The sequence below is a fragment of the Nerophis lumbriciformis genome, linkage group LG16, assembly GCF_033978685.3.
Source record: "Nerophis lumbriciformis linkage group LG16, RoL_Nlum_v2.1, whole genome shotgun sequence".
Lineage (NCBI taxonomy): Eukaryota > Metazoa > Chordata > Actinopteri > Syngnathiformes > Syngnathidae > Nerophis > Nerophis lumbriciformis.
In genome coordinates this window covers 29,946,313-29,973,189 of record NC_084563.2, presented here as the reverse complement: position 1 = coordinate 29,973,189, position 26,877 = coordinate 29,946,313, and the positions used below count along the sequence as shown (strand labels likewise).

At 38.9% G+C, this 26,877-nt stretch overlaps 1 protein-coding gene across 2 annotated transcripts in view; it reads left to right on the top strand.

Moving 5' to 3' along the window:
• Window positions 1-23,774, top strand: part of LOC133617411 (endoplasmic reticulum resident protein 27) — a 31,773-nt gene extending 7,999 nt beyond the window's left edge. The window contains exons 2-7 of one of the 2 annotated variants that reach the window (XM_061977355.1): window positions 6,314-6,399; window positions 16,445-16,582; window positions 18,085-18,201; window positions 18,265-18,390; window positions 18,743-18,940; window positions 23,576-23,774. In XM_061977355.1, the coding sequence (XP_061833339.1) occupies window positions 6,314-6,399; window positions 16,445-16,582; window positions 18,085-18,201; window positions 18,265-18,390; window positions 18,743-18,940; window positions 23,576-23,617 (707 nt within the window). In that variant the 3' untranslated portion in view covers window positions 23,618-23,774. The remainder of the gene's footprint in view (window positions 1-6,313; window positions 6,400-16,444; window positions 16,583-18,084; window positions 18,202-18,264; window positions 18,391-18,742; window positions 18,941-23,575) is intronic. The other variant, XM_061977354.2, reaches the window with a different exon arrangement.
• The last annotated feature ends 3,103 nt before the right edge of the window (window positions 23,775-26,877 follow it).

Sequence of the window (26,877 nt, the reverse complement as noted above, 5' to 3'; positions counted from 1 at the left end):
TGCTCTCACACGAGCTGCTGCTATAGCGACCTCTTTTCCTGCTTGAAACTGCTGCAGTTTTGCTCTCTCTTGTTCCAACTGTTGTTGCATTTCCACCTCTCTTTGTTTCATTTCTGACAACATTTTTGCCTCTTTAAGTTTCCATTCACTTTCCAACTTGTGAAGATGTGCTTTCTGTGCCTGAATTTCTTCCATGGCTTTTGATTGCTCCAGCTTAGCAGCAAGCTCTGCTACTGCATCTACTCTACTGCTATGGGTACTGGCTGAGCTGGAATGTTTGCTTGATTCATCTGAGGAATCTGATGAACTTACAGTTTCAGTTTTAGTTTGGCCAAAGACAGACCCATATTCATTTTTGTTTAACGTTTCTCTTACCTTTTCCTTTTCTAGTTGATCGTTATAATCTTTATTAATAGTCGCTAGACGGTTGCTTATGAGACTACAGATTTCCTTTGTTAGCGTAACACAAGCGTCCATTTTGTTGACGATCTCTGCCGTGGTTTTACTGTTGTGTAGGATAGGTTCATATTGCTGTCTTATGGCGTCGTGCTTTGTTTCAATATCCTGCTGTAATTTATTGAGATCTTCTAATGAACAGAGGGTTTTTAGTTTTGTCCTTGTTTCCCTTGCTGTTAGCTTCCAAGAATTATAGGCCTTGTTAAATGTTTTTTTCACGTTTTTTGGTGTCCTCGTCATGCATTTCTTGGCCTTTCTCTGTTAATTTTCTCTCACGTGAGCTAAACCTGACTGGTGTGTATGTAGGATTCTCTGTTTCTTCTGTTGGGAGTGACATTATATTTGCTTGTGCAACTGCTTTAAGTCTTGCGTGGCTTTTGATTGTCCTATGCCTAAATTCACTTATAAGCTGTAGTTATCTTTTACCACAGAGTAATACTTATATCAAGCATTTGCATATTATGGACATTCAAAGGATTTTTAACATAAAACAGTAACAACAAAGTATGTCATAAATGAGCGCTCTAACCATTAATAGCTAAAGTGCTTCACCCTTTAAACCTTTATCGCAATAGACATGTCACAAATTACCTTTTAAAGACATATACCAATTGTCTTAAAACATTCACCCATTTCAGAATTGTTACGTGTTGCTCACAAATTATTTTTACCTCAAAATATGATGTTAGTATTTAAGACACTTCAGATACGCTGTAAGCTTGTAACGTGTGTGTAAATAGTCTCCTTTGCTCCTTGGCACCCAATGTTATACCTTTAGCGTGCTGTCCTTTTAATCTTGCCTTGTGCAGGATGTGGGTGCAAATGGAGTCAGTTGGCTGGTAACAGGTTGGTAGCTGGATCTCGGATGAGATGGCGTCAGCTTCTCTGCAGGGATGGCAGGTCTGTTGCAGCCAGAAGTTGTCACTGGTTGCAGCCGGGGAGTTTTCACTGTAGCGGCCCACTTGGATTAATGACACAAGATGCAGAGAGCTTCGACTGGTGCAACTTTAATTCTCTCCTCCTTTTCTCCTCACAATTTTGACACCGTGAAAACTATGAAGATGGACAGAAAATACAAATGCCATATTTCCACAAACAATACATAAATCATGTTTACATTTTCAAACTTATAAACAAATCTTTTTAGTAAACTTAAATAATGAATTTTCACATGAATTAAGCTTAATTACAAGTTACAGCTCTTATTTAAATACAAATACTGACATTTTCCCGTTTGTTTTAAATGAAATGAACCACTTGTTTTACAACAAATAAAACCATTAGTCTCCTCCTACCTCCTTCCGCTTCCAAGGGCGCTAAGTTTGCTCCGCTAGTTAGCTTAGCTTCCACACACAGCTCGGAGTGACTCTCCTTAAATGTGACATATAAACAACACAAACACGAGGCACAATAAAATAACCTCTCACAAATGTTCACACAGAATATGAGAAATATATCTTTGTCAGCGTGTTTTACCAGTCCTGGAGTAACGTGAGTATGCTGTTGAAGTCAGACAGAACGGCAGCAGGAAGTCAAGTATCAGCAATAAAGGAAGTAACAGAATAAGAGTGGGCTCTTCAAAATAAAGGCACAAAAACGTAACATGCCAGAACTGCAATTATCTCCTGAACAAAATTTGCTGCCATTTACAGTTTATATTAAACATGCTTCACTGATTCGAGTATTTGGCAAGCACCGTTTTGTCCTACTAATTTTGGCGGTCCTTGAACTCACCGTAGTTTGTTTACATGTATAACTTTCTCCAACTTTCTAGGACGTGTTTTATGCTACTTCTTTTTCTGTCTCATTTTGTCCACCAAACTTTAAACGTTGTGCATGAAAGGTGAGTTTTGTTGATGTTATTGACTTGTGTGGAGTGCTAATCAGACATATTTGGTCACTGCATGATTACAAGCTAATCGATGCTAACATGCTATTTAGGCTAGCTATATGTACATATTGCATCATTGTGCCTCATTTGTAGCTATATTTGAGCTCATTTAGTTTCCTTTAAGTCCTCTTAATTCAATTTATATCTCATGACACACTGTCTGTATGAAATATGGCTTTTAATTTTTTGCGGCTCCAGACAAATTTGTTTTTGTATTTTTGGTCCAATATGGCTCTTTCAACATTTTGGGTTGCCGACCCCTGGTCTCCTCTCTGAGCTGCCACCTTAACGTGGTAGAGGAGTTTGCGTGTCCCAATGATCCTAGGAGCTATGTTGTCCGGGGGCTTCTATGCCCCCTGGTAGGGTCTCCCAAGACAAACTGGTCCTAGGTGAGGGATCAGACAAAGAGCGGCTCGAAGACCTCCATGAATAATAAAAAACAAGGACCCAGATTTCCCTCGCCCGGACGCGGGTCACCGGGGCCCCCCTCTGGAGCCAGGCCCGGAGGTGGGGCACGATGGCGAGCGCCTGGTGGCCGGGCCTGTCCCCATGGGGCCCGGCCGGGCACAGCCCGAAGAGGCAACGTGGGTCCCCCCTCCAATGGGCTCCCACCCATAGCAGGGGTCATAGAGGTCGGGTGCGATGTGAGCTGGCGCGGCAGCCGAAGGCAGGGCACTTGGCGGTCCGATCCTCGGCTACAGAAGCTAGCTCTTGGGACGTGGAACGTCACCTCGCTGGGGGGAAGGAGCCTGAGCTAGTGCGCGAAGTGGAGAAGTTCCGGGTAGATATAGTCGGACTCACTTCGACGCACAGCAAGGGCTCTGGAACCAGTTCTCTCGAGAGGGGCTGGACTCTCTTCCACTCTGGCGTTGCCGGCAGTGAGAGGCGACGGGCTGGGGTGGCAATTCTTGTTTCCCCCCGGCTCAGAGCCTGTACGTTGGAGTTCAACCCGGTGGACGAGAGGGTAGCTTCTCTCCGCCTTCGGGTGGGGGAACGGGTCCTGACTGTGGTTTGCGCTTACGCGCCAAACCGCAGCTCAGAGTACCCACCCTTTTTGGATTCACTCGAGGGAGTACTTGAGAGTGCTCCCCCGGGTGATTCCCTCGTGCTACTGGGGGACTTCAATGCTCATGTTGGCAATGACAGTGAAACCTGGAGAGGCGTGATTGGGAAGAATGGCTGCCCGGATCTGAACCTGAGCGGTGTTTTGTTATTGGACTTTTGTTCCCGTCACAGATTGTCCATAACGAACACCATGTTCAAACATAAGGGTGTCCATATGTGCACTTGGCACCAGGACACCCTAGGCCGCAGTTCCATGATCGACTTTGTAGTTGTGTCATCGGATTTGCGGCCTCATGTTTTGGACACTCGGGTGAAGAGAGGGGCGGAGCTTTCTACCGATCACCACCTGTTGGTGAGTTGGCTGCGATGGTGGGGGAGGATGCCGGACAGACCTGGCAGGCCCAAACGCATTGTGAGGGTTTGCTGGGAACGTCTGGCAGAGTCTCCTGTCAGAGAGAGTTTCAATTCCCACCTCCGGAAGAACTTTGAACATGTCACGAGGGAGGTGCTGGACATTGAGTCCGAATGGACCATGTTCCGCGCCTCTATTGTCGAGGCGGCTGATTGGAGCTGTGGCCGCAAGGTAGTTGGTGCTTGTCGTGGCGGTAATCCTAGAACCCGTTGGTGGACACCGGCGGTGAGGGATGCCATCAAGCTGAAGAAGGAGTCCTATCGGGTTCTTTTGGCTCATAGGACTCCTGAGGCAGCGGACAGGTACCGACAGGCCAAGCGGTGTGCGGCTTCAGCGGTCGCAGAGGCAAAAACTCGGACATGGGAGGAGTTCGGGGAAGCCATGGAAAACGACTTCCGGACGGCTTCGAAGCAATTCTGGACCACCATCCGCCGCCTCAGGAAGGGGAAGCAGTGCACTATCAACACCGTGTATGGCGGGGATGGTGTTCTGCTGAGCTCGACTGCGGATGTTGTGGATCGGTGGAGAGAATACTTCGAAGACCTCCTCAATCCCACCAACACGTCTTCTTATGAGGAAGCAGTGGCTGGGGAGTCTGTGGTGGGCTCTCCTATTTCTGGGGCTGAGGTTGCTGAGGTAGTTAAAAAGCTCCTCGGTGGCAAGGCCCCAGGGGTAAATGAGATCCGCCCGGAGTTCCTTAAGGCTCTGGATGCTGTGGGGCTGTCTTGGTTGACAAGACTCTGCAGCATCGCGTGGACATCGGGGGCGGTACCTCTGGATTGGCAGACCGGGGTGGTGGTTCCTCTCTTTAAGAAGGGGAACCGGAGGGTGTGCTCTAACTATCGTGGGATCACACTCCTCAGCCTTCCCGGTATGGTCTATTCAGGTGTACTGGAGAGGAGGCTACGCCGGATAGTCGAACCTCGGATTCAGGAGGAACAGTGTGGTTTTCGTCCTGGTCGTGGAACTGTGGACCAGCTCTATACTCTCGGCAGGGTCCTTGAGGGTGCATGGGAGTTTGCCCAACCAGTCTACATGTGTTTTGTGGACTTGGAGAAGGCATTCGACCGTGTCCCTCGGGAAGTCCTGTGGGTAGTGCTCGGAGAGTATGGGGTATCGGACTGTCTGATTGTGGCAGTCCGCTCCCTGTATGCTCAGTGCCAGAGCTTGGTCCGCATTGCCGGCAGTAAGTCGGACACGTTTCCAGTGAGGGTTGGACTCCGCCAAGGCTGCCCTTTGTCACCGATTCTGTTCATAACTTTTATGGACAGAATTTCTAGGCGCTGTCAAGGCGTTGAGGGGATCTGGTTTGGTGGCTGCAGGATTAGGTCTCTGCTTTTTGCAGATGATGTGGTCCTGATGGCTTCATCTGGCCAAGATCTTCAGCTCTCACTGGATCGGTTCGCAGCCGAGTGTGAAGCGACTGGGATGAGAATCAGCACCTCCAAGTCCGAGTCCATGGTTCTCGCCCGGAAAAGGGTGGAGTGCCATCTCCGGGTTGGGGAGGAGATCTTGCCCCAAGTGGAGGAGTTCAAGTACCTCGGAGTCTTGTTCACGAGTGAGGGAAGAGTGGATCTTGAGATCGACAGGCGGATCGGTGCGGCGTCTTCAGTAATGCGGACGCTGTATCGATCCGTTGTGGTGAAGAAGGAGCTGAGCCGGAAGGCAAAGCTCTCAATTTACCGGTCGATATACGTTCCCATCCTCACCTATGGTCATGAGCTTTGGGTTATGACCGAAAGGACAAGATCACGGGTACAAGCGGCCCAAATGAGTTTCCTCCGCCGGGTGGCGGGGATCTCCCTTAGAGATAGGGTGAGAAGCTCTGTCATCCGGGAGGAGCTCAAAGTAAAGCCGCTGCTCCTCCACATGGAGAGGAGCCAGATGAGGTGGTTCGGGCATCTGGTCAGGATGCCACCCGAACGCCTCCCTAGGGAGGTGTTTAGGGCACGTCCGACCGGTAGGAGGCCGCGGGGAAGACCCAGGACCCGTTGGGAAGACTATGTCTCCCGGCTGGCCTGGGAACGCCTTGGGGTCCCACAGGAAGAGCTGGACGAAGTGGCTGGGGAGAGGGAAGTCTGGGCTTCCCTGCTTAGGCTGCTGCCCCCGCGACCCGACCTCGGATAAGCGGAAGAAGATGGATGGATGGATGGATGACCCCTGGTCTAGTATGTTCACTATTTTATTTAAGGACTAAATGACAATAATAAACATATGTTTCATGTACACTAACATTTGTTGTTACAATAAAGACAATAATGACATTTTTTGTCATCCTCTTTATTTAGAAAAGTATGGACAAGTATCTAAATACATTTATTTGAGTATTTACTTGAACTCACCATGACATGAAAAATTCTATGTTGTTACTTTTTGTATGTTATTTTTTCTTCGGAGTGGCAGTCCTCAGCAAGTATTTTACGACCCTGCAGGCACGCATTCGGTCGCCTCCGTGTGTCATGTGACACCTTTGATGTGTTCTCCCTCAGATGGGACGCTGCCCCGGCTGAATGACGGCAAAGCTGCACAAGGCTTCATCGACTCCGCCGAGGTGGTGGTCATCGGGTTCTTGCAGGTCAGACAAATCACGCAAATGAAAGACATGAGGGCTTTTTTAATTTTTTTTAATTTAGGATTTCACGTATGTAATATTCCCCCCGCGCCACAAACCATATATGAGGAGCCACATTAAGAGACCAGCGAGAGGTCGAAACGTTCACGCCGTCGCGATGTGGGGGTGACGGGCCACGCCCTTTGGCAGCTGCGGCGAGGTCAGAGGTGACGCGACATGTCACCCGGCCTTTGGCTGGCCTCTTCCTGCGGGGGGGCGGCGTTAAATCTACGCGAAACACGAGAAAAACAAAACAGCTTGTTTATTACAACGATGGATTCCAAGTGTGTGTGTGTGTGTGTGTGTGTGTGTGTGTTTGTGTGTGTGTGTGTGTGTGTGTGTGTGTGAGACTCTTGTATTTTTACCCTTCTTGAGACACCAAGAAGGAAAAGTATCTTCCATATGAGGAGGTGTGAACAAGTGATGACATAAATCAATAACATTGCATCTAATAGACAATGTCTCATTTGTGGTAACATCTATCAACATGAGGGTGGTCCCAAAAAGGAGGGATGGTTCAAATTGACTATGTGTCGCTTTTAAAAGTGCTCCCCCTCTGGTCAACATATGAAATAACAAGTGTGTAAGAAATTGAATTGCGTTCCCTTTGGCCAAAATGAATTAAACAAATAAAATAAATATGTGTATAGAGACATACTGTAATAACTTGAAGTGAATAATGAAGATTAAAAAACAATTACAAACAAAAAATTCAACAGAAAAAAAAAAATGAACCAAAAGCAGTCTTTTTCTCACAGTGTCGACTTTTTTCTCATAAAATTGGGAACAATTTCTCATATTCTTTCTGTTTCTGTAATATTGCAATATTTTCTCGTAAAATGATTACTTGTTTATGTGAAAGTATTACTTTTTAATGCAAAATGGTGACATTTGTCATATGAAATTCAGACTTTTATTACAATATTGCCAATGTTTTTGTTGTTCTTGTAAAATGGTGACGGATTGGCAGACCGGGGTGGTGGTTCCTCTCTTTAAAAAGGGGAACCGGAGGGTGTGTTCTAACTATCGTGGGATCACACTCCTCAGCCTTCCCGGTAAGGTCTATTCAGGTGTACTGGAGAGGAGGCTACGCCGGATAGTCGAACCTCGGATTCAGGAGGAACAGTGTGGTTTTCGTCCTGGTCGTGGAACTGTGGACCAGCTCTATACTCTCGGCAGGGTCCTTGAGGGTGCATGGGAGTTTGCCCAACCAGTCTACATGTGCTTTGTGGACTTGGAGAAGGCATTCGACCGTGTCCCTCGGGAAGTCCTGTGGGGAGTGCTCAGAGAGTATGGGGTTTCGGACTGTCTGATTGTGGCGGTCCGCTCCCTGTATGATCAGTGTCAGAGCTTGGTTCGCATTGCCGGCAGTAAGTCGGACACGTTTCCGGTGAGGGTTGGACTCCGCCAAGGCTGCCCTTTGTCACCGATTCTGTTCATAACTTTTATGGACAGAATTTCTAGGCGCAGTCAAGGCGTTGAGGGGATCCGGTTTGGTGGCTGCAGGATTAGGTCTCTGCTTTTTGCAGATGATTTGGTCCTGATGGCTTCATCTGGCCAGGATCTTCAGCTCTCACTGGATCGGTTCGCAGCTGAGTGTGAAGCGACTGGGATGAGAATCAGCACCTCCAAGTCCGAGTCCATGGTTCTCGCCCGGAAAAGGGTGGAGTGCCATCTCCGGGTTGGGGAGGAGATCTTGCCCCAAGTGGAGGAGTTCAAGTACCTCGGAGTCTTGTTCACGAGTGAGGGAAGAGTGGATCGTGAGATCGACAGGCGGATCGGTGCGGCGTCTTCAGTAATGCGGACGCTGTATCGATCCGTTGTGGTGAAGAAGGAGCTGAGCCGGAAGGCAAAGCTCTCAATTTACCGGTCGATCTACGTTCCCATCCTCACCTATGGTCATGAGCTTTGGGTTATGACCGAAAGGACAAGATCACGGGTACAAGCGGCCGAAATGAGTTTCCTCCGCCGGGTGGCGGGGCTCTCCCTTAGAGATAGGGTGAGAAGCTCTGTCATCCGGGGGGAGCTCAAAGTAAAGCCGCTGCTCCTCCGCATCGAGAGGAGCCAGATGAGGTGGTTCGGGCATCTGGTCAGGATGCCACCCGAGCGCCTCCCTAAGGAGGTGTTTAGGGCATGTCCGACCGGTAGGAGGCCACGAGGAAGACCCAGGACACGTTGGGAAGACTATGTCTCCCGGCTGGCCTGGGAACGCCTCGGGATCCCCCGGGAGGAGCTGGACGAAGTGGCTGGGGAGAGGGAAGTCTGGGCTTCCCTGCTTAGGCTGCTGCCCCCGCGACCCGACCTCGGATAAGCGGAAGAAGATGGATGGATGGATGGATGGATGGATGGAAAATGGTGACATTTTTTTGAGTAAAATGATGACTTTTGTCATCATTTTGGCAATATTGTGACAAAAGTCAGAATTTTATAAGAAAACTTTGAAATTTTGGCAATATTATAATAATAATCTGAATTTTACCTGGCAAAATGATGACAATCTGAATTTTACTTGGCAAAATGATGACTTTTGTCATCATTTTGCCAAGAAAATTCAGATTATTATTATAATATTGCCATAATTTCAAAGTTTTCTTATACAATTCTGACTTTTGTCACAATATTGCCAATGTTTTTGTTGTCCTTGTAAAATAGTGACAGTTTGTAAGCAAAATTATGACTTTTGTCATCATTTTGTCAAGTAAAATTCAGATTATTATTTTCTTGTAAAATTGCGACTGTTATTGAGTACAATTCCAACTTTTATCATAATATTGCACAAATGTTCAGTTTTTCTTGTAAAATTGTGACCTTTTTCTTGTGAAATTCCAACTAATTTTTCACAGCAAGCTTTTTTTACATTTGCATAGTATGTATATATTATTAATGTTGTAAATACACTTCTTTGTATATCTAGAAAGGCTGGTCCTAAAGAGGGAGGCATTTTTCTCAGGTCTCAAGAAGGTAACACATACAAGAGAGTGTGTGGTGTGTGTGTGTGTGTGTGTGTGTGTGTGTGTGTGTGTGTGTGTGTGTGTGTGTGTGTGTGTGTGTGTGTGTGTGTGTGTGTGTGTGACGGTCCTGCACCTCGACGAGTGGGCGCTCTCAGAACCACGTTCACGCTCCCGGTCGCATTTTTCTCTCTGGTTTTGAGAGAAAAAAAAGTGAAAGGAAGCCACACAGACTCTTGGTGCGCTCGGCCCGTTAAATCATGTCCCAAAAGTCCCTCGTCGCACGGGACTTTTACATCCAGAGTGTGGGAATGAAATCACAATTCCAGATGGATTCAAAGACAACATCTGGACTGGTCTATGCAACACACTCTTTGTAACAAATGTGTGAGGAAACACTTCATTTTCTAACGTATGTGCACGTCTCATTTGGTCAAAGTTCCGAGGAGAAGTTTGTTAAAGTACGACCCCTTTTTTTTTTGGACGAAAAACGGCCAAAAACAGTTGAAGCAAAGTTTGGTGCCATGCCACGCCCACGTCTTATGGCGTAGGATTTTTGTTTTTGCAATTTATCGTCGCCTGTATGTGTTGTATCTTTGATTTTAACCGCGTCTCATTTGGTCAAAGTCCCTAGGAGAAGTTTGTTAAAGTATGTTCCCTTTGTTTTGCCGAAAAATGGCCAAAAACTATAAAAGTTAAGTTTGGCGCCATGCCACGCCCACATCTTATGGCGTAGAAAACATATATTCGCAATTTATCATCGCCTATATGTGTTGTATCTGTGATTTTAAATGCGTATCATTTAGTCCAAGTCCCTAGGAGGAGTTTGTTTTAGTATGACCCCTTTTTTTTTGGCCGAAAAACGGCCAAAAACAGTTGAAGCAAAGTTTGGCGCCATGCCACGCCCACATCTTATGGCGTAGAAAAAATATATTCGCAATTTATCGTCGCCTATATGTGTTGTATCTGTGATTTTAAATGCGTATCATTTAATCCAAGTCCCTAGGAGGAGTTTGTTAAAGTACGACCCCTTTTTTTCGCCGAAAAATGGCCAAAAACGGCCAGAAACGGTCGTAGCAAAGTTTGGCGCCATTCCACGCCCACATCTTATGGCTTAGGATTTTTTTTTTTGCAATTTATCGTCGCCTGTATATGTTGTATCTTTGATTTTAACCGCGTCTCATTTGGTCAAAGTCACTAGGAGAAGTTTGTTAAAGTATGTTCCCTTTGTTTTGCCGAAAAATGGCCAAAAACGATAAAAGTAAAGTTTGGCGCCATGCCACGCCCACATCTTATGGCGTAGGAAAAATACATTCGCAATTTATCGTCGCCTATATGTGTTGTATCTGTGATTTTAAATGTGTATCATTTGGCCAAAGTCTCTAGGAAGAGTTTGTTAAAGTACGACCCCTTTTTTTTGCCAAAAAATGGCCAAAAACGGTCGAAGCAACGTTTGGTGCCATGCCACGCCCACATCTTATGGCGTAGGATTTTTGTTTTTGCAATTTATCGTCGCCTGTATGTGTTGTATCTTTGATTTTAACCGCATCTCATTTGCTCAAAGTCCCTAGGAGAAGTTTGTTAAAGTATGTCCCCTTTGTTTTGCTGAAAAATGGCCAAAAACGATAAAAGTAAAGTTTGGCCCCATGCCACGTCCACATCTTATAGCGTAGAAAAAATATATTCGCAATTTATTGTCGCCTGTATGTGTTGAATCTGTGATTTTAAATGTGTATCATTTGGCCAAAGTCGCTAGGAAGAGTTTGTTAAAGTACGACCCCTTTTTTTTGCCAAGAAATGGCCAAAAACGGTCGAAGCAAAGTTTGGCACCATGCCACGCCCACATCTTATGGCGTAGGATTTTTTTTTTAGCAATTTATCGTCACCTATATGTGTTGTATCTGTGATTTTAACCGCGTCTCATTTGGTCAAAGTCACCTAGGAGAAGTTTGTTAAAGTATGACCCCTTTGTTTTGCCGAAAAACGGCCAAAAACAGTTGAAGCAAAGTGTGGCGCCATGCCACGCCCACATCTTATGGCGTAGGAAAAATATATTCGCAATTTATCGTCACATATATGTGTTGTATCTGTGATTTTAAATGTGTATCATTTAGTCCAAGTCCCTAGGAGGAGTTTGTTAAAGTACGACCCCTTTTTTTGGCCAAAAAATGGCAGACAAAAACCAAGATGTTTGTTTTCATGTAAGGGTTCTTGACAAGTATGTAAAGTAATATTGCAATATTACAAGTATGTAATGTAATGTAATGTTGCAAGAATGTAATGTAATATTACAAGTATGTAATGTAGTGTAATATTACAAGTATGTAATGTAATATTACAAGTATGTAATGTAGTGTAATATTACAAGTATGTAATGTAATATTACAAGTATGTAATGTGATGTAATATTACAAGTAAGTAATGTAATATTACAAGTATGTAATGTAATATTGCAATATTACAAGTATGTAATGTAGTGTAATATTACAAGTATGTAATGTAATGTAATATTACAAGTATGTAATGTAGTATAATATTACAAGTATGTAATGTAATATTGCAATATTACAAGTATGTAATGTAATGTAATATTACAAGTAAGTAATGTAATATTACAAGTATGCAGTGTTGGGTTAGTTACTGAAAAACAGTAACTAGTTATAGTTACTAGTTACTTCATTTCAAAAGTAACTCAGTTACTAACTCAGTTACTCACACCAAAAAGTAATGCGTTACTGTGAAAAGTAACTATTTAGTTACTTCTTTTTTTCTTCTTTTTTTTTTTAAGCTCCAATTAATGCCCTTTTAGCCTTTATTTCAGTACTGTTATTGCACTGGAGAATAATACAATGTGTTGATCAACTTGACATACATTTGTATCACTGAACTCTGCTAAGCAATGTGGTCGACATACAACACACAAAGACAAAGATATGTTACAAAGGCCAATTTGTTTCTGGCCAGAACAAATTGACAAAACTATTTTAAATAGCTGCAACATAACATACATAAGTAACAAACAGCATAATAACAGCATAGCTGTAAAGAAAGAAAGGCACACACTACATACACAAAGCCTAACCAGGCATTTTTCCTCAAGAAATTCTGACACAAAATCATGTCTGAAGCCCAGAACACTCGACACATTTCCCCAGTTTTAGTTTAGAGATAAGGAAAGATTGGCCTGGCCCACTAGTATCCCTCTTTATGTTTGTGAACTTTATAGTCTATACATTTAGAGTGATGTGATAATCAAACACTCTAGAAGTTAAAATGAAAGAGTATATAAGAGAATTGACAGCAACGTTCCCTCTAAGGAGCGCGCCTTTGCAATTGCGCACTGCTCAAGCGTCCTCTGCGCACGACAAATCTATGCCACGCACAAAATCAAATAAAAAAATAAGCGCATAACAATTTTCGACACGACACGGACACGACAGAGAAAACCATTTTCGTCATCATTGTTCAAATATAATAATACGTCTGTCGAGACGCTTTGAGGACATGAATTCCATCCATCACTTTACTGAGCAAAACTCTTTATTGTCGGCCATAAACACATCACTGTTATATCAGCAGCAGCCGCTCGCTCTTTCTCACTTGCGCCAACACATGCACATATGGCACTTAACCAGTGATGCGTTTACAGCCACACAAAAAGTCGGACAACTCCAACACCACACATAAAGTGTCATTCCAGGTCGTTACTCTATGATTTACCAATCAAATGTGTGCCTATTCTAGTGTCATTTATTAGGAATCTTAATTTATAAATATTAATCATTAAATGCTGTTAATATATTAAATACATACTAATAAAAATATATTTTTTTACAAACAGGAAGTTGCAGGAATGTACACATGATCCCCTGCTTACATTTCATTGTGAAACATGTGAATGTTTTAATGGGAACTAAATGCAATGTCTGAAAGGGGTACAAACTATTTCCAAAGCAGGACCTCCACCCAGACAAACAATACAAGTACACAGTTCATGAAAAACAATATTTGTTGTTATTGTCATTGTAAGTGGGCCTAAACACTTATATTAGAAATGGAAATGACTGCTGTCATTTGATTATAATAATAAGAGAATGTTGTCTGTCTATCTGTGTTGGCCCTGCGATGGGTGGGGACTTGTCCAGGGTGTACCCAGCCTTCCGCCCGAATGCAGCTGAGATAGGCTCCAGCGACCCCGAAAGGGACAAGCGGTAGAAAATGGATGGATGGATGGAGATTGAACTTGTTATTTAGTCATGTTTGGGACAGGTGTGCTGCTGGTGTAGCCACAGTGTGCACGTGTGATGTTGCTCACATGGGCTCCACTGAATGCTCAGGGAGTTTTTGCGTTTGCTCACACACATGAAAAATTAGAGGGAACATTGATTGACAGAGTGTGTGTACCTTCAGCGGTGAATGAGCAGAGGCAGAGTTAATCCTGAAGTGGTGGTGGTGCAGGTAAAGTGGCATCAGAGTCTCTGTCTCTCTTTACTAGCTTCGTCGAAGCATGTTGCTATGTAGCTTGTTTCAGCAGATTTGAATTGCTGTTTTGGGCAGTAGATGGGATCTTTGATCCAAAGCACAATTTACATTTAACTAAAATGTTCTTTTCTTTGTGCTCGACAAAAGAAAAGTAGTGAAAATATCTCCATGTTAGCAAACTCGACTTCTGGCTCCGCCATGATCAGACACGCCCCCCTCCCCACACACCCACACAGAGCGCATGTCTCTCTCTCTTAAAGTAAAGTTAAAGTAAAGTTAAAGTACCAATGATTGTCACACACACTAGGTGTGGCGATATTATTCTCTGCATTTGACCCATCACCCTTGATCACCCCCTGGGAGGTGAGGGGAGCAGTGGGCAGCAGCGGTGGCCGCGCCCGGGAATCATTTTGGTGATTTAACCCCCAATTCCAACCCTTGATGCTGAGTGCCAAGCAGGGAGGTAATGGGTCCCATTTTTATAGTCTTTGGTATGACTCGGCCGGGGTTTGAACTCACAACCTACCGATCTCAGGGCGGACACTCTAACCACTAGGCCACTGAGTGGCTTGTGACACAAGAAGAATCAGAACGATGACACAGCAGCCCTCCGATAAAACACACTTTATACTACATAAAAAGTAACGTAAAATAACGCAGTAACGCATCATGTAGTAACGGTAACTGAGTTACTGAATATAAAAAAATAACGCGTTAGATTACTAGTTACCGCCGAAACTAACGGCGTTACAGTAACGCGTTACTGTGTAACGCGTTAGTCCCAACACTGGTTACAAGTATGTAATGTAGTTTAATATTACAAGTATGTAATGTAATATTGCAAGAATGTAATGTAATATTACAAGTATGTAATGTAATGTAATACAAGTATGTAATGTAATATTGCAATATTACAAGTATGTTATGTAGTGTAATATTACAAGTATGTAATGTAATGTAATATTACAAGTATGTAATGTAATATTACAAGTATGTAATGTAATATTGCAATATTACAAGTATGTTATGTAGTGTAATATTACAAGTATGTAATGTAATGCAATATTAGCAGTATGTAATGTAGTGTAATATTACAAGTATGTAATGTAATATTGCAAGAATGTAATGTAATATTACAAGTATGTAATGTAGTGTAATATTACAAGTATGTAATGTAATATTACAAGTATGTAATGTAATATTGCAAGAATGTAATGTAATATCACAAGTATGTAATGTAGTGTAATATTACAAGTATGTAATGTAATATTACAAGTATGTAATGTAGTGTAACATTACAAGTATGTAATGTAATATTACAAGTATGTAATGTAATATTACAAGTATGTAATGTAATGTAATATTGCAAGTATGTAATGTAGTGTAATATTACAAGTATGTAATGTAATATTGCAATATTACAAGTATGTAATGTAATGTAATATTACAAGTAAGTAATGTAATATTACAAGTATGTAATGTAATATTGCAATATTACAAGTATGTAATGTAGTGTAATATTACAAGTATGTAATGTAATATTGCAAGAATGTAATGTAATATTACAAGTATGTAATGTAATGTAATACAAGTATGTAATGTAATATTTCAAGTATGTAATGTAATATTGCAATATTACAAGTATGTTATGTAGTGTAATATTACGAGTATGTAATGTAATGTAATATTACAAGTATGTAATGTAATATTACAAGTATGTAATGTAATATTGCAATATTACAAGTATGTTATGTAGTGTAATATTACAAGTATGTAATGTAATGCAATATTACAAGTATGTAATGTAGTGTAATATTACAAGTATGTAATGTAATATTACAAGTATGTAATGTAATATTGCAAGAATGTAATGTAATATCACAAGTATGTAATGTAGTGTAATATTACAAGTATGTAATGTAATATTACAAGTATGTAATGTAGTGTAACATTACAAGTATGTAATGTAATATTACAAGTATGTAATGTAATATTACAAGTATGTAATGTAATGTAATATTGCAAGAATGTAATGTAATATTACAAGTATGTAATGTAATACAAGTATGTAAAGTAAGATTGCAATATTACAAGTATGTAATGTAATGTAATATTGCAAGAATGTAATGTAATATTACAAGTATGTAATGTAATATTACAAGTATGTAATGTAGTGTAATATTACAAGTATGTAATGTAATATTACAAGCAGGTAATGTAATATTGCAATATTACAAGTATGTAATTTAATGTAATATTGCAAAAATGTAATGTAACATTACAAGTATGTAATGTAGTGTAATATTACAAGTATGTAATGTAATGTTGCAAGTATGTAATGTAATGTAATATTACCAGTATGTAATGTAATATTACAAGTACCGTACGTAATGTAATGTAATATTACCAGTATGTAATGTAATATTACCAGTATGTAATGTAATATTACAAGTATGTAATGTAATGTAATATTACAAATATGTAATGTAATATTACAAGTATGTAATGCAATATCACAAGTATGTAATGTAATGTAATATTACAAGTATGTAATGTCAAAATGTCATATTACATTGTAGGGAGAGGAGAGTCTTGGTTACAAAGAGCTGGTGGCCGCCGCCAAGCGAGTGGACACCGTCCCTATGGCCATCAGTGACGTGAAAGAAGTGTGGGCCGACTATGGCATCAAATCAGACACCATCACCCTTTTCAGAAAGGTAGCACCATCACATATTTACAGTGCATCCAGGAAGTATTCACAGCACTTCACTTTTTCCACATGTTCTTATGTTACAGCCTTATTCCACATGGAATACATTTATTTTTGTCCTCAATAGACCATAATGGCAATGTGAAAAGTTTTATTTTAAATGTTGCATATTAGAATGAAATTATTTCAATTTTGTCCTCAAAATTCTACCCACAATACCTCATAATGACAATGGGAATAGTCTTATTTTAAATGTTGCATATTAGAATGGAAAAAATGTATTTGTATCCTCAAAATTCTACCCGTAATACCACATAATGACTATGTGGATTTATTTATTTTTTTTTGCATATTCGAATAGAATTAATTCATTTTTGTCCTCAAAATTCTACCCACAATAGCCCCTAATGACAATGTAAAAGGTTTTTATTTAAAATTTTGCATATTAGAATGGAAAAAAATAATGTGTGTCCTCAAAATTCTATAAACAATACCCTATAATGACAATGTGAACGTTTTTTTTTTTTTTTTTGCATATTAGAATAGAATTAATTCATTTTTGTCCTCAAAATTCTATACACAATACCTCTAATGACAATGTGAAAAGTTTTATTTAAAATGTTGCATATTAGAATGGAAAAAATTCATTAGTGTCCTCAAAATTGTACACACAATACCATAATGACTATGTGAAATATTTTTTATTTTTTATTTTTTTTGCGTATTAGAATAAAATTAATTCATTTTTGTCCTCAAAATTCTACCCACAATACCCCATAATGACAATGTAAAAGTTTTTTGTTTTAAATTTTACATATTAGAATGGAAAAAATTCATTTGTGTCATCAAAATTCGACACACAATACACCATAATGACAATGTGAAAAGTTGTATTTAAAATGTTGCATATTAGAATGGAAAACATTCATTAGTGTCCTCAAAATTGTACACACAATACCACAATACCGTAATGACTATGTGAAATATTTTTTATTTTTTATTTTTTTTACGTATTAGAATAGAATTAATTCATTTTTGTCCTCAAAATTCTACCCACAATACCCTATAATGACAATGTGAAAAATTTGGGGATTTTTTTTGCATATTAGAATAGAATTAATTCATTTTTGTCATCACAATTCTACAGACAATACCCCATAATGAAATGTGAAATGTTTTTATTTTTGCATATTTATTAAAAATAAAAATAAATAAAACTTTACACGTACAGAGACATTTACTGATCAGTTTGTTTTTAAAATGTTAATAAATTTGCAAAAATTAACACCAACAAAACTGTTCACATTGTCAATATGGGGTATTGTGTGTTGAATTTTGAGGACAAAAAATAATTTTGGAATAAGGCTAAAAAAAAATGTGGAACCAGTGAATACTTGTTGGGTGCGCCGCATGTTGTCGACACGTGTGTGTCTGAAGTGCCCTTTGAGACACTTGTGATTTAGGGCTATATAAATAAACATTGATTGATTGATTGAAGTGTGTGTCCAGGCAGATAACCACCAAGAGAACCTGGTTGTTGCCGAGGCCAAGAAGCTGGAAACGGACGGTCTTGTCAACTTTGTGGTGGTGAACGAGGTTCGATACCTGACGGAGTACAGTCAAGTGGTACGTTGGAGGAGGTGACAACATGTGTGCACTTCCTCCTCACCACTAACTCTCCATCCTCAGACCGCTGTGGGCATCTTCAACTCCGAGGTGAAGGCGCACCTCCTGCTCTTCGCCAACAGGGGCAGCAAAGAGCACCAGGAGCTGAAGGAGCGGCTGGCGGCTTTGGCTCCAGAGTTCACGGGCAAGGTGAGAAGGTTCCAGCACAGGGGTCAAACCCTGTCAAACCCCTGTCTTTGCTTCTTTTTTTTTTAATGAAAACTGAGTTGTTTTGCGGTTTTTGGATACTTTTCAGGGCGCTTTAAAAGCGAAATAGAAAACTCCTTATTGCCTGCAGTGTTAGCCGCCTCATGCTTGCAGTTTTTTGGTGTTTAGAAGAGCGAAAAGGGAAAGACGTGTGTTCTTGTCTCACATAAAGATTGGTGATGATGGGAAAAATTCCACAAAAAGTGCAGCAGTGTTGTCATAACAAAACAAAAAGAGTTTTCTGGCTGTTGCTGAGTGAAAAAGATGCTGAATATCTGACCAACATGTCTCCTAGTTCTTGTTTGTGCTCATCAACGGAGAAGTCACGTCCAACTCCAGGTCCCTGCAGTACTTTGGACTGAGGCCCAAGGACCTGCCCCGTGTGGGCATCTACGACGGGGACTCCGACATGAAGTGGCTCCTGCCCCAGGGGCCCATCTCTACTGAGCGTGTGCGAGAGTTCTGCACCTCCTTCTTGCGAGGGGAGCTGAAGGTGAGTGGCCATTGAAACCACATCGCCATGGCAACCATTGTTAGCTAAAGTCTACCTCGTCTTTTCTCTGGTGGGCTCGCCTCAAATGCTCAACGTTTAACTTTTTATTTCTTTTAAGACTTGGGACCAAAACTTTTTTGCTCTGTAATTGGTACATTTTATTAATATAATTAATATGATATTATATTTCCCAACTATTGGTGTAAAAGCGCTATAACACAATACTTTTGTCCATATATTGTAGTTAATAAATTCATTTTTGTCCTCAAAATTCTACACACAACACCTCATGATGACAATGTGAAACTTTTTTTATTTTATTTTACATATTAGAAACAAAATGAATTAATTTTTGTCCTCAAATGCTACACACAATACCCCATAATAACAATGTGAAAATTTTATTTATTTTGCATAGTAGAAAGGAATATATTTATTTTTGCCCTCAAAATTCTACACACAACACCCCATTATGACAATGTGAACAGTTTTTTTTACCTTGCAAATTAGAATGGAATAAATTATTTTTTGCCCTCAAAATTCTACACACGAACGACACCCCATGATGATGATGTGAAACTTTTTTATTTTTTTTTGCATATTAGAAACAAAATTAATTTATTTTTGTCCTCAAATGCTACACACAATACCCCATAATAACAATGTGAAAATTTTATTTATTTTGCATATTAGAAAGGAATATATTTATTTTTGCCCTCAAAATTCTACACACAACACCCCATTATGACAATGTGAACAGTTTTTTTCACCTTGCAAATTAGAATGGAATAAATTATTTTTTGCCCTCAAAATTCTACACACGAACGACACCCCATGATGATGATGTGAAACTTTTTTATTTTTTTTTGCATATTAGAAACAAAATTAATTTATTTTTGTCCTCAAAATGCTACACACAATACCCCATAATGACAATGTGAAAATTTTTATTTATTTTGCATATTAGAAAAGAATACATTTATTTTTGCCCTCAAAATTCTGCACACAATACCCCATAATGACAATGTGAAAATGTTTTCTTTTTGTTTATTTTGCATATTAGAAAGGAATGAATTCTTTTTCCCTCAAAAGTCTACACACAATACCCCATAATGACAATGTGAAACTTTTTATTTTCATTTTGCATATTAGAAACAAAATTAATTCATTTTGTCCTCAAATGCTACACACACTACCGCTTAATGACAATGTGAAAATGTTTATTTATTTTCCATATTAGTAAAGAATACATTTATTTTTGCCCTCAAAATTCTACACACAATACCCCATAATGACAATGTGAAACTTTTTTATTTTATTTTACATATTAGAAATGAAATGAATGAATTGTGTCCTCAAATGCTACACACAATACCCCATAATGACAATGTGAAAATGTTTTTTATTTATTTTGCATATTAGAAAGGAATACATTTATTTTTGCCCTCAAAATTCTACACACCATACCACATAATGACAAAGTGAACAGTTTTTTTACCTTGCAAATTAGAATGGAATAAATGTATTTTGCCCTCGAAATTCTACACACAACACCCCATGATGATAATGTGAAACTTTTTTTAAATTTTACATATTAGAAGCGAAATTAATTCATTTTGTCCTCAAATGCTACACACAATACCCCAAAATGACAATGTGAAAATGTTTATTTATTTTGCATATTAGAAAGGAATACAATTATTTTTGCCCTCAAAATGCTACACACAATATCCCATAATGACAATGTGAAAAAATGTTTTATTTATTTTGCATATTAGAAAGGAATACATTTATTTTTGTCGTCAAATTTCTACACACAATACCCACAATGACAATGTGAAAATGTTTATTTATTTTGCATATTAGAAAGGAATACATTTATTTTTGCTCTCAAAATTCTACACACAATATCCCATGATGACAATGTGAATAGTTTTTTATCTTGCAAATTAGAATGCAATAAATACATTTTTGCCCTCAAAATTCTACAGACAACACCACATGATGATAATGTGAAACCTTTTTTTAATTTTACATATTAGAAGCGAAAGGAATAATTTTGTCCTCAAATGCTACACACAATATCCCATAATGACAATGTGAAAATGTTTATTTATTTTGCATATTAGAAAGGAAAACATTTATTTTTGCACTTAAAATTCTACACACAATATCCCATAATGACAATGTGAAAAGGTTTTTTATTTATTTTGCTTATTTGAAAGGAATACATTTATTTTTGTCCTCAAATTTCTACACACAATACCCCATAATGACAATGTGAAAATGTTTATTTATTTTGCATATTAGAATTGAATACATTTATTTTTGGCCTCAAATTTCTACACACAATACCCCATAATGACAATGTGAAAATGTTTATTTATTTTCCATATTAGAAAGGAATACATTTATTTTTGCCCTCAAAATTCTAAACACAATACCCCATTGACAATGTGAAAAATTTTTATATTTATTTTGCATATTAGATAGGAATACTTTTTTTTTTGCCCTCAAAATTCTACACACAATACCCCATTATGACAATGTGAAAATGTTTTTTTAAGTTTGCAAATTAGAATGAAATAAATGTATTTTTGTCCTCAAATTTCTACACACAATACCCCATAATGACTGTGAATTTTTTTATTTTTTTATTTTGCATATTAGAAAGGAATACATTTATTTTTGCTCTCAAAATTCTACACACAATACCCCATTATGACAATGTAAACATTTTTTTTTAATTTTGCAAATTAGAATGGAATACATTTATTTTTGTCCTCAAAATGCTATACCCTATGATGACTGTGAAAATGGTTTTTTTTATTTATTTTCCATATTATAAAGGAATAAAAATTTTTTTGCCCTCAAAATTCTACACACAATACCCCATAATGACAATGTGAACAGTTTTTTTTTATTTTTCAAATTAGAATGGAATAAAAAAAATTTTTTACTCAACATTTTACACACAAGAATCTAAACAATGAGCATTTGAAGCTAGCCCACCAGAGAAAGACGAGGTAGACTTTAGGCTTGTATTGGTGTCAAAACACTGTAATGCAATACTTTTGTCAACATACTGGAGTTGTTCCGAAAGTTCAGTTGTGTCAGAAAATGTGTGGAAAGGTAAATATTTCTGAAAATGTCAACTTCTAAATGATATCAAAACTGCCTTGTAACAACAAAGGGTTAAGTCGAGTAATCATTTTCAAAAATGTGTAAAAAAAAAAATATATATATATAACAATAATAATAATAATAATAATTGACATTATTTAAAGCTTCTGTTGGTCCTTCTGAATTTATTTGATTTGATTTTTTTACAAAAATCATTTTTTATATGATTTTCAATTTGTATCATATTTGACACAGTTGATCAAAAAATATTAATATCATTTTTATGTTTAAATATCACTAGAATTTTTTTTAACCATTTTCAAAACATCTTTAGTGTTGTAATTATTTGCCATCTAAAAAAACGTAAAAAAACAGTCAACATCAAATGTATTTTTTTCTAAATATTATGTATTTTCATCGTGAAGAGGGCCGCAGTTTCAGGAGCCCAAAGTCCCAGGGGCCGGACATGGAAATGTGGATGTTTCGTCAGAAAGACTGCGTTTACTTATTTACAAAGTAAAGACATCGGCTTAAATCCATTATTCTGCCCTCGCACCCCATTTCCAGCGTGTGCATTTGGACAGATAGTTAACAGCATGAAGAAACAGAAGCTCTAGAGGTTTTGTTGAGGATTGCTGGTTTTTTTCTTTGGAAATATTTTCATTCCTCAGTTGTATTTCTTTACTCTTCCTCCTTCATTTAGTTCTGTAAGACTGAAAATATAAACATCACATAATTTTTACAAAAGTATTACTTCCATTGTGTACTTTACATAAACAAAACAGGAGGTTTAATGTTGAAATAGTCACACAATAATGTTTGCGCATACAGAAATGATACAACATCTTCGGTAAACATTGCACACACCGTACGGCTCAACACAATTAAACCTAAGGTGCACTGTAGCCTTATCGCCCTCTACTGGTACAAATTCAGTGCTACATGTATTAAACAAACTTTGATCGCTAGGGAGTTACTCAGCCAAAAAACTAAAATGAAAAAGACATCACAAAGTCAGCAATTTGTTGTCCAGTCAGATTTTTCGCAATTTTTTTTTTCAGGGTCCAAAGTGCCATTTTTGGTTTAAATGAGTACTCTTCTTCTGTGACACATATACCTCGCTGTTGCCCCCTGTGGGATGGCGGGAGTACTGCATGCATGATCAACCCTAGTTTCAATGTTTTTTTTAATCAAGCCTATTTGGGCGATGTTCGGTGGGCCAAATGATAAGATTTGGTGGGCCGGATGTGGCCCACGGACCGCCCATTGGCTAATGATAACATATATTTTATGGTCCATCCATTCATCCATCTATTTTCTAACGCTTGTCCCTTTCTTAAAGCAAAAAAGTATTAAATGTTCTTTAATAGTTGAGCATTTTTTAATAACTTGTGCAATAGTTCTTACAAAATGTGTGCAATTATTACATAATGAGGTGGAAGTGCATTATTGCATAATCAATGCCCTATTGCATTGTGGGTAATGCCAGCTCCTCGCTGTCTACTTCTTCAGGACGTGCAACAATCTGCAGCAGAGGGGAAAACGGAGCTGTGAAGCTAATAGAAGATGTGTGAATGAGTTTGAACTGTTGTTCAAAATGGAATTAAAAAAACAAAAACAAAAAAAAGTTCTGGCGTATTCTCTACCGGGGGAAAACCTTGGCACAGCTGCACGTCTGGCCACGGCCTGTCCTGCCTGCTTTTGTCCCTTCATTCCAGCCTGCAGCGACCACGAGACGGTGGCCGCAGAAAAGGCTGGCAGCGTTGGGCCGTCTGCCCGCAGATGTCACGCTCTCCACCGCGACACGACCGCCAGAGGAGGAAGGCACTTGACCCAGGTCAAAGGTCATCTCTCACACCAGTTAAGTGGATTCTTCACATAAATGAAGACGTCGCGCAAAAATGGTGTTGACTGGCTGCATGATTAGTCGACATTTGAATTAGTGTGATAACATAACGGCAAGTACCGGCATTTATTTTTTCTCTGCATGTAAATGGGAACTGCACTTGTTTTATGGACTTTTGCCTATTTCACAATCATCATGAAAGACCTAACTTCTTTTTTTTAATGCGTTCTAAATAATAAACTAGATGAGGCAATTCAATAGTTGGAATGGTTTGAATGTTAAAGAGTTTGAATTTACAGGAAAAATGGACTTTGGTTGGGAACTTGGGAAAGTGTTAGTTTGAATGTCCAGGATGAGTGGAATGTGTTGATGTTGGAATGCTTTGAATAGGTTGGAAAATGTGGAAATTGTGCAACTTAGAAAAATGTCCCATTCATTTCAATCGGAACTTGAAATGAATGGTACTTCCCGGGCCTTGAGTTTGACACCTGTGCAGGAGGCAAAAGCTCAGAGTCTGTCTGCATAAAGATTCATATTTTTGAAAGTAAATGATTGCATTTTGTTCTAACATGTGGCCCCTTGAGACAAGAATATGTTGACAGTCTAAAAGTATCACTCCTTATTTTCACACTTTTATGCTTTTTATGTGTAAAATATACTGTGATGAGGGTGTACCCCGCCTTCCGCCCGATTGTAGCTGAGATAGGCTCCAGCGCTCCCCGCGACCCTGAAGGGAATAAGCGGTAGAAAATGGATAGATGGATGGTGTAAAATATAAAAATTGCAATTTGTTTTTTTTCATAGTTTTGACTCAATTACATTTTTAGTCGGCATTAGTTTTACTCCGTTACATTTATTTACATCATAATTACTTATAATCAATTAGAGATGTCTGATAATATTGGCCGATGAATGCTTAAAAATGTAATATCGGAAATTATCGGTATTGTTTTTTTAATTATCAGTATCGTTTTTTTATTTTTATTAAATCAACATAAAAAACACAAGATACTCTTACAATTAGTGCACCAACCCAAAAAACCTCCCTCACTCATTCACACAAAAGGGTTGTTTCTTTCTGTTATTAATATTCTGGTTTCTACATTATATATCAATTAGGGGTGTGGGAAAAAAATCGATTCGAATTCGAATCCCGATTCTCACGTTGTGCGATTCAGAATCGGTTCTCCTTTTTTTTAAATCTTTTTTTTTTTTTCTTAAATAATCAATCCAACAAAACAATACACAGCAATACCATAACAGTGCAATCAATTTCCAAAAGCAAAGCCGACCCAGCAACACTCAGAAGTGCAATAAACAGAGCAATTGAGAGGAGACACAAACACCACACAGAACAAACCAAAAGTAGTGAAAGAAAAATTAATATTATCAACAACAGTATCAATATTAGTTACAATTTCAACATAGCAGTGATTAAAAATCCCTCATTGACATTATCATTAGACATTTATAACAATTAAAAAAAGAACAATAGTGTCACAGTGGCTTACACTTGCATCACATCTCATAAGCTTGACAACACACTGTGTCCAATATTTTCACAAAGATAAAATAAGTCATATTTTTGCTTCATTTAATAGTTGAAACAAATTTACATTATTGCAATCAGTTGATAAAACATTGTCCTTTACAATTATAAAAGCTTTTTACAAAAATCTACTACTCTTGCATGTCAGCAGACTGGGGTAGATCCTGCTGAAATATATGTATTGAATGAATAGAGAATCCTTTTGAATCGGGAAAATATCGTTTTTGAATCGAGAATCGTGTTGAATTGAGAAAAAAAAAAATCGATTTTGAATCGAATCGTGACCCCAAGAATCGATATTGAATCGAATCGTGGGACACCCAAAGATTCACAGCCCTAATATCAATATATATCAATACAGTCTGCAGGGATACAGTCCGTAAGCACACATGATTGTGCGTGCTGCTGGTCCACTAATAGTACTAACCTTTAACACTTCATTTGACTCATTTTCATTCATTACTAGTTTCTATGTAACCGTTTTTATATTGTTTTACTTTCTTTTTTATTCAAGAAAATGTTTTTAATTTATTTGTATTATTTTATTTTATTATTTTAAAAAAGGACCTTATCTTCACCATACCTGGTTGTCCAAATTAAGCATAATAATGTGTTAATTCCACAACTGTGTATATCAGTATCGGTTGATATCGGTATCGGTAATTAAAGGGGTGGACAATATCGGGATATCGGCAAAAAGCCATTATCGGATATCCCTATAATCAATTGATTAAAGACGAATTAATTTCAAGTCTTCTTCCGGCAGGCACTGTCACGTGACTCGGTTTCGCCAATCAGATGTAAGCTTTAGTGACGTCAGACTCCATTGCACCAATCAAACGGAGCCTCGCGGCGGGGATCCAATCAGAACCACTGATACTAAAACGCTGTGTCTGGAGTTTTTACACCGGGAAACATGACCATATTGTAGGGATGTAACGATAAACGGTAATAATTATGGCGGCGGCGAAACTCCCGACGGTTAGTGTTACCCTTTTAAAATAAAATGAGCTAAGAAACTGAGATTGATAACTGCACTTTGATAAAGTCACGGCGGACTTCCTGGTGCCAGCTCGCTAGCTTCAATGCTAACATGAAAACAAGACATACTCGGTATTTCCCCGTTAAAGGCTTCATGCCCCAATCTAAACTTATATGAACACATTACTGTCTGAGCAACTAAACTGTTCAGTTGTGCGCATTGAACCTACAAGCTGTGCTCTCTTAGCACGCAATTATGATGATCGATCTTAAAGCAGAGGAAAAGACACGGAGGTGCTTTATGGTGCGTTCAAGTACCGCTGAACAAAGTAGGACAGACACAACGCCCGCCAAAAGTTAAACATTATAACGTACATTTTATTTTTGCGCACTTTTCATTTAAATACACCTTAAAGTGCTACAGTACAAACCAATAGA